General features: G+C 35.9%; 1 protein-coding gene across 5 annotated transcripts; it reads left to right on the forward strand.

Annotated features, from left to right (window-relative positions):
• The first annotated feature begins 442 nt into the window (after positions 1 to 442).
• Positions 443 to 7480, forward strand: LOC122531183 (DDB1- and CUL4-associated factor 6-like). 5 transcript variants are annotated; one of them, XM_043658900.1, is made up of 16 exons: positions 443 to 582; positions 672 to 869; positions 1166 to 1320; positions 2202 to 2319; positions 2403 to 2717; positions 2796 to 2956; positions 3020 to 3191; positions 3268 to 3522; positions 3603 to 3990; positions 4076 to 4185; positions 4268 to 4342; positions 4415 to 4472; positions 4577 to 4714; positions 5194 to 5455; positions 5536 to 5641; positions 7253 to 7480. In XM_043658900.1, exons 2-16 carry the CDS (start codon positions 779 to 781, stop codon positions 7309 to 7311), a joined length of 2463 nt encoding a protein of 820 aa, XP_043514835.1. In that variant the 5' UTR covers positions 443 to 582; positions 672 to 778; the 3' UTR covers positions 7312 to 7480. The 5 variants fall into 5 exon arrangements, 4 of the variants coding, with proteins under 4 accessions (XP_043514835.1, XP_043514836.1, XP_043514834.1 ...); XR_006307215.1 differs by having other exon boundaries at positions 443 to 869; positions 5536 to 5760; XM_043658901.1 differs by having other exon boundaries at positions 443 to 869; positions 3612 to 3990.
• The last annotated feature ends 7779 nt before the right edge of the window (positions 7481 to 15259 follow it).

The following is a 15259-nucleotide window of genomic DNA, read 5'->3' on the forward strand; positions in this document are numbered from 1 at the left end:
ATTCTTCGCTTATACATGTTACACGATCTTCAATAGAAAAAATCCTCGGAATTTTATATTTTTTAAACTTCAAATGATCTTCTTAATAACTCTTGAATTTGTATTTATCAGTAATAGCATAATTTAAAATATCGTGTTAGTTAAATCTTGCAACTAAAATTGAAATCCGCGCCACAAATGTTAGAACAGATCTGCAACTATATTCATGGCATATCAAGATAGATACACAACAAAATATATAATCGGAATTAATTATTTAAAAGTGAAAGCGCAAGTGAAACTTAGATAGGCAAATAATTATTCTTATTAAGAATATCATAATTTACATATAAAAATATATATCCTTTGTCCTTTAGTCTGTCATGAACGTCACAAAGGCAGGGCTCTTTGAACGTGCGCCACGTCACTGTCGACATCGATTATACTCTTATGAAATGATCGAGCTCTCGCGCACTTCTTCTCAGTACTGTCTGTGTACATTCGCTCAGCTGTTCTCTGGCCCGAAGCAATCGCGATTCGTCCGATTGCACAAATTTTCGAAGCTTTGGAGTTTATTTTTAGTATCAGTGCCATGTCGTTTTGGTACGATCCTCGTGGATTTTTGCTGCGTAAGAGCACGTTGCACATTCTCTGATTTGGTCGATATGAGAAAACGTTTTCTTCATTGACAGACCTCGTTCGCCAGTCACCACGGACATCAGAAATTTGACATTAATACGGGATCGATGCGCACCGAAAATTGACGTTTAATTTCGATCGTAACGCTTAAAAACCAATCATGAAGAAAACACGCTCAAACATATTTCGTGACATTTATTACCAGCCGTACAATGATTATACCAGATTGAAGCTTTACTCCAGCAGTAAAGGTATTTCGTGTTATGCTTTTCAAGCGAGAATTTGACAATGTTACTGTACAGTGTAGTATGATGTAAAATATCAAGATGTTTGCTCTTTTATTTCCACAATGAGAAAGGGAATTATTAAATATGTTTAGAAATCGTATGATCTTGCATTTCACTGGAATGTTTCATAAACTGTAATGACTTGTAATAGATTCTTCTAGATTTAGTTTTTTTTTCATAAAAATAATTGACGAGATATAAAATGATTGTATTTGACAAGTAGCTTGAAATTTGAAATGCTTCGTATATGTGCATTTTAGCAAGCCTTCAAATGATGCAACGTATGGCATTATTGAAACGATTAAAAGTTCATAATGGTTGTGTAAACTCTGTGTGTTGGAACTCTACTGGAGAACTGATATTGTCTGGTAGCGACGACCAGCATCTTGTTCTTACAAATGCTTATAATTATGAGGTAAGTACTTCACTGTCATTGATTCGTTATGTTGTGTTCAATTGAATCAGGAGCTTGTCCAAGACTGCTGCTGCAATTAATTAATTTTATTATTACAATAAAACAAATAATCTTAATTTGTTATTGATCAGTTTGTTTAATTGATAATTTTTGTTTTATTTGATAATTTTTGCGCAGAAAGATTCAAGCTATAAATAAATTTATATATTTGTTGCATTAAAATACTTTTTATTTTATGATATGCATGTGTTAATTTTACCTATATTTGTATATCTTGTAAAGTTCCGTGCCAAGGTTATTTATATTTTCACCCTTGACAAAGCAATTTAAGACTCACACATGTGTTTCTTTCTGAGTTTTAATATTGAGTTCTTGTTCATTTATTAATAAGAAATAAGTAGTTTTGCATTTTTTATCTGATAATATTAAATTTGTCAGTATTATTATATTATGACAGTGCTATAAATATATCTGAATACCTATAATACACATCATAGGATAAAATTATTTCTCATATATCATGTTAATATCTATCAAATGTGTCATGATTTATTTACAAAAAATCTGTTACATAAGAATAAGTGGAAGCAAGATTTAGTAAAAAGAAGTGCACTTAAGGGAATATCATTGGCAATAATCCTTTTTCAAGGAAATGTCATAGATAGTTTAATTCTAGTCAAGGTCTAACATTGACATAGATAGAAATGCAGTAGCTCTGCCAAATGAACAAAAACCCTTGTGTGTAATACATGTATGCTAATTTTATCATTTAGAACCATCAATCTAGAACTATCTCACTAATTAAATAGGATAAGATATATATATTTACTGCTGTAGGGAAGTGAACATAAACAAAAACAATAAATTTCATTTATTTGCAGGTATTAACAGACTATAAGACCAGTCATAGAGCAAATATATTTAGTGCAAAATTTTTGCCTAATAGTTGTGATCATCGGATAGTTTCTTGTAGTGGTGATGGCATTATTTTGTATACAGGTGAAAATTCAATGATCTTCGATTAAACCCGGCGATACGCTGGCGTAATGTAATGATTCATAACAGCAGAACTTTGGTTACAGATTTACTAAGAGGAACGAAAACATTTAATAATCAATTTAATTGTCATGTCGGTACTACGTACGAAATAGCGACAATACCTGGTGAACCGTATAATTTTTTAAGCTGTGGAGAAGACGGTACTGTAAGATGGTTTGATCTTAGAATAAAGGACAAGTGTAATGCCTCAAGGTGTATGGAGGATGTGTTAGTTTCTTGTGAAAGAGCTGTAACTGCTCTGTCTGTAAATCTTGCTTCACCTCATCAAATAGCAATAGGTTGTTCTGATGGTACTGTTAGAATACTTGATAGAAGAACACTTGGAACTCCAGCTACTGGTAACTGGAGTATTTAACGTAATGAAAGAATCCAAAAATTGAAAAGCAATTGAAACATGCATCTAAACAATTTTGCAGGGTGGACAGATACACCTGGAGCGGTGAAGGCCTTATGCACTTTCACAGTGCCGGAATTCGAAGGGAATTCTTACAGAATAACATCTTTGAATTATAGCCCAGATGGGCAGGATGTTCTTGTTAGTTATAGCAGCGATCATCTTTATCTGTTTAATGTAAAGGTAAGAAAAACATTTTCCTTTCACAGAAATATATGCAGGTACAAAATCGATCGGTTTATTTAGGACCAAGCTAGTGTACAGTTAAAGAAAGACGTCGCAGTTAGAAAAGGTGAAAGTAAGAAGCAAAGATTACGCTCGCCACTACCAGTGCGTAGATTAAGACTTCGAGGAGATTGGTCCGATACTGGCCCCGATGCTCGGCCTGAATGCGAGGGCGGTCGACGTAGTGGTACAGGTATATGAAAATTAAATGTCTGCTATTTTTAATTTGACGATACAACAACATGCACACTTATTTCCTTGCATTCTAGAAATTGCTCAAGCCAGACCTGTTCTTCAAACTTCATTGATGCAAAGAATGACGGATGTTCTCAGTAGAATGTTGAATGATCCAGCCACTAGAGCTGCATTATGCGGCGGCGGCGAAGATAGTTTAGAAGGCGTGATCGATCAACAAGATAACACTCAAAATACCAATGAAAACGTTACGGAGTCAAATGAAGAGAGACAAGACAACGAAACTGAAAGAGTTGAAAGACCTCTGACTGAGGCTAATCAAGAAAGAGGTATTTTTTTAGATTGTGTTGTACATGAAGTTATTTGTTGGTCTCTATCGAATTATCGGACTAATGCGGATAACTCATAGCTGTTCCAGAACAACAGATTGACAGTTTAGAAAGTCCAGGTACTAGCGGTACACAGAGTAAACCTGGGACGAGTTTTTCTGCAGAAACGAAAGAAGAAATGTCCAGTGAAACCATGCCTTCGAATCAAATGACCGACGGGAGTTCGTCGCCAGTCGAATCCAAATCACATGTTCCTATGGAAACTGAATCTAGTCATGTAGAAACGGAACTTTGTTCTGTTCAACCGTGTTCATCGCGTACTATCGATAAGACTAATGATCTACCGGAAGATGATCAAAGTAGCAATGATGATTCTCCTTGTAGCAGTATGGAGACTAAACAAGAAGGTCACATGATGGAAAACCTTCAAGATAGACTGACGAAAATGAGAGTCGGATTCCTTGAAAAGTATGATATCCAAGAAAGAGTAATATTAAATGAATTCATACTTCAGCAAATGGAATGTTTTTATTCGTTTACATTTTACTTACAGGCATGGTAGTGAACCTGCTGTAAGTTTAACTTATACGGATAAAAGTTCAACAAGTGCAACGATATCTCTTGGTGTAGCTGATGAGATGATCCGTGATGGTTATCATGCGGGTGAATATAAAATTATTTATTATTTATATTATTTTTTATTATTCGTACTATTTTATATTATTATACCACTTATGCACTATAGGACCATCTGGAAGTAGTGGAACATTCTCGGGCAGACATCATGACAAACATATACGATATAGTGATACGCAAGAAAGTAAGTAGATAGAGCATAAATAGACGGTGTTTTTCAGAAGATCAGAAATCAAATACGTTATCTTTTTGACAGAGACTGATGAAAGCGCTTTTAGTGATAGTGACGATGAAGATATACAAGCTGATGGAAGGTATATTATAAATATTGTTATAATTAGCAACAAAACGTTTTCGCGACGCAACATGAAATATTTGATTAAAAAGTTGTGTATGTGTTTTTTTTTAAATAATCCAGATTAGGAAGTTCAGCAGAAACAGAAATGGAAGAGGCCATGGGAGATGTTCGAATGCGCCGAGGATCAGTGAGTTTCGATAAAACATGTGCAACGGAGCTTCGTGTCAAGCAGAAATACATGGGACACCGTAACGCTAGGTATACTGCTATCTTTTTTTTTTTTCATTGTTGTAACTTCAATGTGGTGGTCGCCAACGATTAACGCAATTCACGCGAAACAAATGACGAAATCTTGAGAAGGCTATATATGATTGAATCTTGTGACTAAATGATTAACATGAAATCTGTTGCAATCGAGATCTCTTTAATCGGCTAAAATGTTAGATAATAATCAACAAGGGTAACGTCGTAGAAAAAAAAAAACAGTAGTAGAATTTTGTTAAAACACCAATTCTATTTGGCGAGTTTGGTTTTTTGAAAACCTTCATCTTCATGTACGCAGTGTTTTAACGTTTGTACTCAATGTGTCCGTGCAATGATGTTTTGAGTTCCTGTCGGAAACCATAATTGTTGACACGCTTTGAATTCCGAAAAAGCCTTCGAACGGTGTGGCATATATCGTATAAGGCCGCCATATTTTCTGATCTTGGTTGGTCTTCCCCTCCGTTTGACTCTAGTTTCTTTAGGACCATGATTAAAGAAGCAAACTTTTGGGGCAACGATTTCGTCATGTCGGGTAGCGATTGCGGCCACGTGTTCGTGTGGGAGAAAGACACGGCGAAATTGTGTATGTTACTGGAAGCAGATCAACACGTCGTTAACTGTTTGCAACCACATCCGTATTTGCCGCTGCTCGCAACAGCTGGCATTGATTACGACGTTAAATTATGGGCACCGATAAACGTGGAGTCCAGTTTTGATGAAAAGTTTGCAGAAGATGTAAGTCCTTGTGTGTTATTCATCATTTAATACATATGGTGGAATATACAAGAGTAATGAAATACACGTGCAATTTACAGCTGAAAAAGAGGAACGCAGTCATGTTGGAAGAGACGAAAGACACAATGACTGTACCGGCTGTATTTATGATCAGAATGCTGGCATGTCTGAATCAGATACGCAGAGGTAGTGAAAACTTATAATACTTTCCAAGATTTTCCGATAGTACGCTACATTAGTATGACCAACGTAATTAAGAGTAAAGTACTGAAGAAATTCGGCTGCTTTTCCCGTTTAACGTGCAGGTATCGGAGTAAATAACGATGTACAGAGTTTTTATCTAACAGCTTCTTTTTATTCACATTTGTGAACTTGTCCATAGTTTTTGTAATTCCACCATTACGTCCATGAATTTTCATCATACTCTATTCTGTTTTTTTTAATGTACATTTTTTTTTTTTTTTTTTTTTTTTTTTTTTTTTTTTTTTTTTTTTTTTTTTAAGAAATTCTAAGATATCTATATATAGATGTAGGGGGCTTGTTTACAAATTCTATGTTACATTATTCTAATTCTATGTTATTTAAAAAGCGAAAAAGAAATTTAATAGAGAAGGATGAAATGAAGTACAGTCTTAGAGGCTAAAAAAATAAAAAGAAGGAAAAAATAACAGAAAAGTTGACGGTAAAAAAAGTATGACCTAACCGATAACAATATTAAAAGGATGACATAGTAATGAAGTATGACGGTGAATATGACGTAAACGATAATAGTACTAATAAAGATGAAAAAAAAGTTTTGTAATTTTCTATGTAGATAAGAAATTTTCATATGTATACAAGAAAGAGAACGAGAGAGGACTAAACGTCGATTAAATGACATATGCATGTAATGTCATATCGGTATTTTATCATTGCGAATTATTGTAGCGATGAAAATAAAGTTTCTAATCAAAATACGAAATATCTTTAATATTGTGTGTTTTTCACCGTCGAGTGTTTTTTTCTTTCTCTTTTTTTTTCTAATCGTTGTAAGATTATCGCGAACGACAAACAATCGTGCTCCTCTACTCCAAAATAAAGTTTAAAACGGTATTAATTCTTTATATTGTAGCTAACGAACTAAGTCACGGTATGGACAGGTATTTCACGTAAATCTATCTCTACATATGTGTCTTTATCCAATATTAGATTAATACTAGCTAGCACGTAACGTATGTCGAACGAAACTTATGCAACATCATTGATTTTCCTCTCGTCATTCCTCCGTTGGCCATCTAGATGATTTCATCTAGAATTCTACCATTAAACCAATCAATGAAAATCATTTCTTTTCTTTATTTAAATGAAAGAACAGAAACAGTACGTCTGCAAAGTGTTACGCTCTCTCGAATGTCATATATGAATATTTATATACATTAAATTATGTAATCTACTTTTCTTTCCAAATACACGAGATCAGCATATTCATTCTTTTATTGGCGTTTTTTTTTTTTGTTTCGCGTGTTGTGCAAGACTGTGTTCGTTATGTTACAAGTAATAAAACAGGAGAAACGTTTTCCTTCGTAATTTTATGTCTCTTCAGGCTATCATTCTATAGTTTATTATAATTTATTAATAATGTTATTTTATTTTGTCCTTTTCGTTCACACGAATAGATCACCAGAAGAACACTCGACGCAGCACGCCGCGTTTAGCTCGTTCCGGTCATTTGTACGCGTCAGTGAATGTAGTTTATCGTTAGATTATCATCCACTGGTTGAAACAAGATATTACAGAATGATTCCGGTTCTTTTGTAGGACGCGGTCGGAACCGGAGGAGGAACGGCGACGAGACCGGCGAATTACGAGGTGGCTAAGCTGTTTCCGGCGATACTGTCGTCTGTGAAGATCTGAGAATTCAATTGGGACAATCTTTACTGCGACGCCGGCTGATCAGAGTTCGAGTTTGTCCTCAAACTAAAAAAAAAAAAGAAAAAAAAATCAAACAAAGAAAAAACGACAAAAAAAGAGAAAAAGAACAGAAACAGAAGAGAAACAGAAAACAACAAAAAAAAAAAAATCCGTATATTTATGATTTACCATTGCAACAGTAATTAACTGTTAATTTAAGTATATTTAACCTATGATAAGCTTTGCGTATCATATCGTATTATTAGAGCAAGAAAGATAAGCCGAGATTCTTTTTTCTTTTTATTCTCTGTCGCTTCTTTTCTTTTGGCTCTGTTCGTACAGCGTGTACGAATGTTGTTTCGTGTAATGTAATTGTTTCTCCAGTCATTCGAACATATAAAGTTTTTTGGTTTGGAGAGGGAAATACAACAAGGTTGGATATTTTGGATATTTTATACTGGACTTTGGTGTCAGGTTCGGTTCTATAATTGGAATCTATATATATGTAATATATACACGTTATTTAGGATGCAAGTAAAGTGCACTTGTTGATTAACTATTTATCTCACACACACGTGTTTCTCCGATAATGTTACGCCGTTGCAATTAATTAATAATTAATCAGGAATGCACTTTATTCGCCCTCCCGGTAAACGAGCCTTAGACTGCACAATAAGAAGATGTATGTAATATAAATTATGAATATCAGGGTTCCATGAACCTGAACCTGACACTCCGTCTTCCTCGCCAAATTGAACAACTTTATATTGGCGAATTTTTTTTCCGAAACAGTTACGTGTTAATTTTAAATTGAACGTTCACCTGTACCCTCTTCGTTGTTGTCTAATTGATGATACGCAATTCAATGATCAAAACTATTGTACGTGCCTGTTGTCACGATTGTGTAACACTTGTGTCTCCATTTTCTTTGTTTCCTTTTGCCGTGTGAAGTAACGAAGCTTAACGAAGATTAATCGATTTTTTGAGATAACTTATTGACACGTAGAGAAACGTAGGCAGCCGCTAAGTTTGTAGAGATTCGTTCGATAATAGGAACGCTTGCGACATAGAGACGCTTGCAATTGGCGGATGGACGAACGTCGAGCATCGCCTTTTCTTTTTTTTTTTTTTGGAGAAATGATGTTCAGACATTCGAAGGAGGGAAGGAGGGAAGGGAACGTCGTTGTAGGATACCACGATGTATCGATTCAAAGAATTTATTTATAATAAAAGTTCTGAAAAACGCAAACTTATCTTTGTGTTCTTCTCCGTACATCTTGTCAGCTGTTCCACGTGTTTTTGACAATATAGTCTCTCAATCGTCTCAGCCGTCGAAAATATATGTGCGAAAGACTTAACTTAATAAAGAGAGCATGAGGGTGAGGGACGGGACCTGAAACGTAAGCGGAAAAAATAAAACGAAAGGCGAGGTTTCGTTCAACAACAGAGTCTAATTTAATAACAAAATATGAACGCTGCATTTGTAATAAAATTAACCGCAATCGTAATAATCGTTAAAATAATAATAATAATAATAATAATAAAATAATAATAACTATGGCGACGTACATAATCGGTCGAGATAACCATTTAATTAACATAGGTAACAAATCCTATCGCCGAAGGGAACGAAGCGTACGAGACGTAGATCGCGTTACAAATTACGATTACGAACGAACCGACAGTTCAAAGGGGAAAGAAAAAATATTCGTCGTCGTGTGAAACGTGTGTTCGAGACGTGGTGAAACGAGATCCCAGCAAATACCAGAAATAAGAATACGTGTATATACGTGACTGACGTTACTGCGCAAAATGTATTTATATACTTCAACGAAACTACTTCGACAACTTCGATAATGTTTAATAAATCACTTCTTTTCTTTTTTTTTTTTCTTACAACACGTGTACATATATAGATATCGATAAAAGTAATGGATTGGAATAGATAACAATGTAAATACGTCATCGAAGAATTCAACGATTGGATAAAGATCGGATGTTGTTTGCTGGGGTCTGTTCGAAGTGTGATCGACGAACAAACAAGGAGCGAAGAAATATATCGATTGAGAAATAACGAATGTATGATGGAAAAAGAAAGAAACGTGAAACGCGACGATTACACCTTATCTGCCGCTCGTTGAAAATCTGTGTTTGCCTGTCAATCACTTAAATTCGAACGTGTGTCTTTAAATATTTGCCAGCGTGTTTGGTGAACTATGCCGAGTCACATTATTAATCAGGGGAATCTTCTTCGGATATATTCAGACGTTGAGTTATATGAAAACGTTACAAACGTCATTTGCAAAAATAACAAATGTTAAGAGAGATAATGAAAAAGTTTCAGGGAAAATTTTGTTACTTAATTTCGTCAAGCAGAATAATTATATTAATTCTTCTGGCAAATCTGCTTGTATTTCTCTAATCTCTAAAGAGCCTCTCAAAGTCTGAAGGAAATCTGATAAAGTTCTTATTGCTTTTAATTGAGTTTCATGTTTCTATCGGTTCTTAGTATCGTGATTCAGCACATTGTGAATTCCTTTGAAGTAGACTTTGAAGCGTAAAACATTTGAGGATCGTAGCAGGAATAAATACGACAGAAATCAATATTTGGAAAACAGTTTAGTCAATTAAAACATTAACACTACAACGACTAATATATAGCCATTTATAAAATGAACTTATAAAACATGATTTTTCGTCGCGTTTAAAGAAATTTCGATCAATATCTAGTTACGAATCGGCGAAAAGTAAGAGGTAAATGAAGTGATAAATAATGTAAATAAATGAGTATGCAAACGAACACGTGTACATCAAAACATTATTACAATTCATTTTTCAGTAATGAAAACCACATTGACGCTGCAGCAACGTCGCCGGTCGTTATAGTGTTAACTGATCGATTAACAAAAATCGTTGTGTCTTCCAGGGTAGTTAAGTCGAAATAAAGGGCAAGCGTTTGGTACGAAAGCGGCAACAAACAACAGTAATGTCAACAACGGTAAACAATCATTTAACAAAATGCATCGTTTCGCAAGAACACAGCACGCACGACGAAGAAATTAAAACCGAGGACAATCGGATGAGAAGCTAAATGATTCGTCAAAACGAGCGACAGACGAGGGAGATACGTGGTAACGATGCAAGAACCGGAAGTGTACGAACGGGAACGGGTGTGTATTTCCTTGTTTTATTTCTCTGAACATTAGGACAAAATTGTAATCAATCGCTTATCCGTTTACCGTAAATCCAATAATGTCTGTAATAATGAATTAGCGTTATATTAAATGTACCGATGAGAGATTTTTTTTTTCTTTTTCTTTTAACAACTCGCACACTTGCTACCCCTTTCGCTCTCTCTCTCTTTCTCTCTCTATACGACGCTCTTTCATTTCACTCTCTCACTCTCACACTCGCTCTAACGTGTACTCTCACGCATTCTCACGTTGATTCTCGTTCCTTCTTCTCTTCTTCTCTTCTCTTCTCGGTCGGCGTTGCCCGCCAACGTGAAGCCTACGACGAACGATCGACGTTCCATCCACAATACGGATCGGAGATCGAGATTCAAATCGTCGAGATCATTTCCAAAAAGCTGAGCTTCGTGGAAATGGTAGCTCCCTATCTCTTTCGCGAAACGTCGAAACTCGTCGCTTTTTTTTTTAAACACGCGACACCGGACGGAGCGCAGAAACCGGAAGCAGAAGACTCGATCAGCGATCGTCTCGCGTCGTCCGAGTCATCGATCCCTCGGTCATCGATCGTCGCGTGACTCGACGATTTTTTCGTTCACGGTAACGGAGCGCGAGTGAAGAGAGAACGTGAGCTAATAGAACCGAGAGATTAGATTATTTTATCGTAAGTGCGTGATATTTCTGTAGCGATGATCTACAGTTGAGATCAAGGTCGGTATCGAAAATGAGAGTGAATCGTAAATGAGAAATCGAGGACAACAGGCGTAAAAGTCGTAGAGTTTATGTATTTTGCGTGTCGTTGAAGATAAAAATGTGCAATAATTTATTCTACAATCGTTTATTTGAGTTTCAATTATTAGAGGAGTTTCTTTTTAGAAAAGAATATATATATATATATATATATATATATATATATATATATACGCTATGTTTCACCAATTTTTCTATTTCTCGTCCCGCGGAGTTTCCGGCTCAACTCTAATCTAGATTCTTAAGTTCTCAAGTTCCTCGTCGAATTACGGAATTTATACGAGGGCAAACTGTAATAGAAAGTTGTGGCAAGTAATTCTAATTTAAGCAAAGAAAACTGACGATCCAGAAGATCGATGGTCGAATAATTAATACATTGATATACGCGAGAGGATCGAGAATTAATAGAACTTCTCGAAAACTCTTCTTTTCCCAGTGTAAAAATTCGCTATCTTCCACTAAATTCTATGGAATTTATCTTCGAATTTTTTTTTACTTAGAAAATAGCGTATTTTTCGGGGAAAAATTTCTCTCTCTCTCTCTCTCTCTCTCTCTCTCTCTGTCCGGTGTCCACGAATTTTCTTTTGTTTCATTCTTTTTTTCTCTTTCTCACTCTGTCACTCTCTCTCTCTCTCTCTCTCTCTCTCTCTCTCTCTCTCATTCTCTCTCTTTTTCTGCTCTCTTCATCGCAACGCTCAAGAAGTAAAAACACGAATGTCGCGCGGAATTTCGCCATCGCAGATTGCACGTGAATAATTCCTCTAAAATGCGCGTGACGGTAATCATAGTAACAATAACAATGACAATATAATAATGATGACAGTAATAATAATGACAATAATATCAATAAGAATAGTAGTGAACGTTTACAATCTATTACATATCATAATCTTTTTTTTTTTTTTTTTTTGGGTTTTTTTTCGGTTCACTTTTCTCGTGAATCTCGATTTTTTTTTTTTTTCATTTTTAGCATTTTCTCGTTTTAGTCGGAGGGGACGTCGCTCAAGATTTTATTCGAGGCACAGTTGGATCGCACGTCCGTTAAATAGAATTCGTATCTCTCCATTTTTTTTCTTTTTTTCGCTCTTTCACTACGTATTTTTTTTTTTTTTTTCACTATTTTTTTCTTCAACGCACGGTCCATCCATCGCGGAAAATCAACGGAGGACCTTCGTCGAATTCGTTCCGTATTTTCTCTCCTCGTGTACGTGTGTTCATCCGTGTGTGTTTCCCCTCTCTCTCTCTCTCTCTCACACACACTCACTCTCTTACCATTTTATCCGCACTTTATCTCTTTTTATCGTTATTCTTGCCCTCCTTTGCGTTCTCTTACATTGTTCGCTCCTTTTTTTGTTCACTCTTTCTCTTCGCATCGTTTTGTTTCTTACTGCGTTTTGTTCCTTCATCAACACGTTTTGTCCTCTGGTTTCTTTAAGCTCGAAATGGTTTGTTCATCGCTTTACTATTTTTTAGTAAATTCCCTTTTTGAACGATGTTCAAACGTATCAGCCGTTCGACGCGCACATTCCAGGAGAAAAAGCAAGGATTAAAAAATCGCAATGTCGTCTGCGATTGATCTATCTATTTCTCTCTCTCTCTCTCTCTCTCTCTTTTTTAGCGAGTTTTTATCGATTGAACGTTTTTCTCTTCTTATGTTTCTCTCGAGTTTGCAACGTAGAAGATATGTAAGTGTATCGGCGCTGTTTCGAAGAGCGAGATCGAACCGACAACTCGAAATCTCATTCGTCGTTCGTTATTGGTAAGACTGCGGATTTTTATGCGTTCACGGGAGATTTTAAAGTACGAAAGAACATATAAAATGTTCAAAGTTAATATTTAATGATATTAACGTTCTCCATGATAATTCGTGGATTTCTAATTTTCAGAGGAACGGTTTTTTTTTTTAATCAATACAATGCATAAAGTTACGCTCTCAGTAATATGAGTTTGCATAAGGATCTGCAGTCCAGTCATTAGCTATACTATCTAATAAATTTCTTTCTCTAATTGTTCCAGGAAACATACACGTCGAAATCGGCCGATAAACTGGCTTGACATATCTGTGGTCGTAAAGGAAAACCAGTCACACAAGTCACGTATTTTCATTTTCAAGACACTGTCGAAAGTTTTCGATACCAATTCTCCTTATCAATCGTTTCGTTTTTCAGGATACAAATGTACGTATATTTCTTTCAATTTGCATAGTTAACCGTGCATATTATTATTACTTCTGTCGAAATAATGATACAGAACGCATAAAAACAGTTCAGTTTTGTTCGATAATTAAAATAAAACTGTATTTCCTTTTGTTTTTAAAATCCTGTGACTCAACGTGTTCTCTCGCAATATTTATTCCATTTTGAACCTGTGAAATTTGTATTCCCGTATTTTTTTTCTTTTTTTTTCTTGGCGCTGAACTTTGAAATTTGTCGAAATCATGACACACAGCGTTTTTCCCGTACAGACCACCAGATATTAGCATATTCGCCGATCCGAACTCACTGGATCGGATCTGAAGAAGGTTTTCGTGCAAAATCAACCGAGCTGTACCTCAATTGGATAGTTAATTGTATCACGCGCACGCATGCACAAATAGACGCACGCACACGCTAAAAATGTTACGATAATTAATTAACACTATGTTGCGTAGTACGTTAGGTTAGGATTGCAAAAAGTTACGGAACGATAAAAAACCCTTCGAAACGCGGACCGTCGAAGTAGCGTAGAGACGAAAAGGAGAGTTCGAAATAGCCGAGGACAGCGTCTTTTTACGTTGCTCTCTCCTCGCAGCCGCCCGTCATTTATTATTTAGTTTGTTTCGTCGGTTTCTTACTCTTAGGAACCATAGTTCCGTTCTTTACTTTCTTCTTTTTTTTTTTTTTTTATTATTTTTCGTCTTTTCGCCGCGAAGCGACGTCTTTTTTTTTTTTTTTCGATCGAAGACACGATCGTCCGTGATCCCCTGGTTCGTTCACGTTTGAAAATTTACGATTGGGTCGATTGAAAATACAGGTCAGGAAATTATATGCAACACTTGTATAAATTGTAAAATAATATGCTCGTGGTTGATAGTAAAAAATCGCTTGAGAAAACTGGCGTTGAAGAAAATTGTTGTTCAGGCAGTATCGATAGCTTCTTTGATTCTGATAGATTTGGTCAAAGGATACTGATACTTTCAGTATTAATTCCCCTCCCACCCTCCCCCCCCCCTTAATCTTGGAAAAATTAAGAAATATTTAACAATATTTAACTCTTGTATCTTTTATTATCAACAAACTTCAATGAACTATCGTTAAAAGATCGACTGAAGTTCCCAAACTTATTTTCGTAGAAAGAAGACTAACTGACGGAGAAGAGGCTTAACTGAATACGACCAAAAATTAGTCTTTACTGTTACGCTTCGAAGATTATTTCTTCCAACGAAATACACTTTTTTTTTCGACATCGGAGAAAAACGAATGCTGTAGATCAAGGAAAAGTGATGAATTGTGCGCGATGAACCATAGGAAGGACTGTATTTTCAATCTCCCCCGTGAAGTTTCGTACAACACCGCCAGCTCGGATCACGCGACGTCAGGAGGAACTTGATTCGCATTTTTAAATTATTATTCCTTTGCTTGCTGCGTTACGCGTTTTTGTTGCCACGCGTTTTTCGTATGGATTGTATTGGCTCTTGTTTCAGTCCGCATTCCTACGAAACTTTCGGCTGACTCGAGTTTTTTTCTTTCTGCGTGTGTGTGTGTGTGTGTGTGTGTGTGTATGTGTGTGTATCTGTGTGTGTGTGTGTGTGTGTGTGTGTGTGTGTGTGTGTGAGTGTGTGTGTGTGTGTGTGTGTGTGTGTGTGTGTGTGTGTGTGTGTGTGTGTGTGTTTGTGTTTGTGTGTGTGTGTGTGTGTGTGTGTGTGTGTGTGTGTGTGTGTGTGTTTCATCATTTGTTAAATTTGACATCGTATCCAACAGAGAAATGATTACGATAA

The sequence above is a fragment of the Frieseomelitta varia genome, unplaced genomic scaffold, assembly GCF_011392965.1.
Source record: "Frieseomelitta varia isolate USP_RPSP 00005682 unplaced genomic scaffold, Fvar_1.2 scaffold_38, whole genome shotgun sequence".
Lineage (NCBI taxonomy): Eukaryota > Metazoa > Arthropoda > Insecta > Hymenoptera > Apidae > Frieseomelitta > Frieseomelitta varia.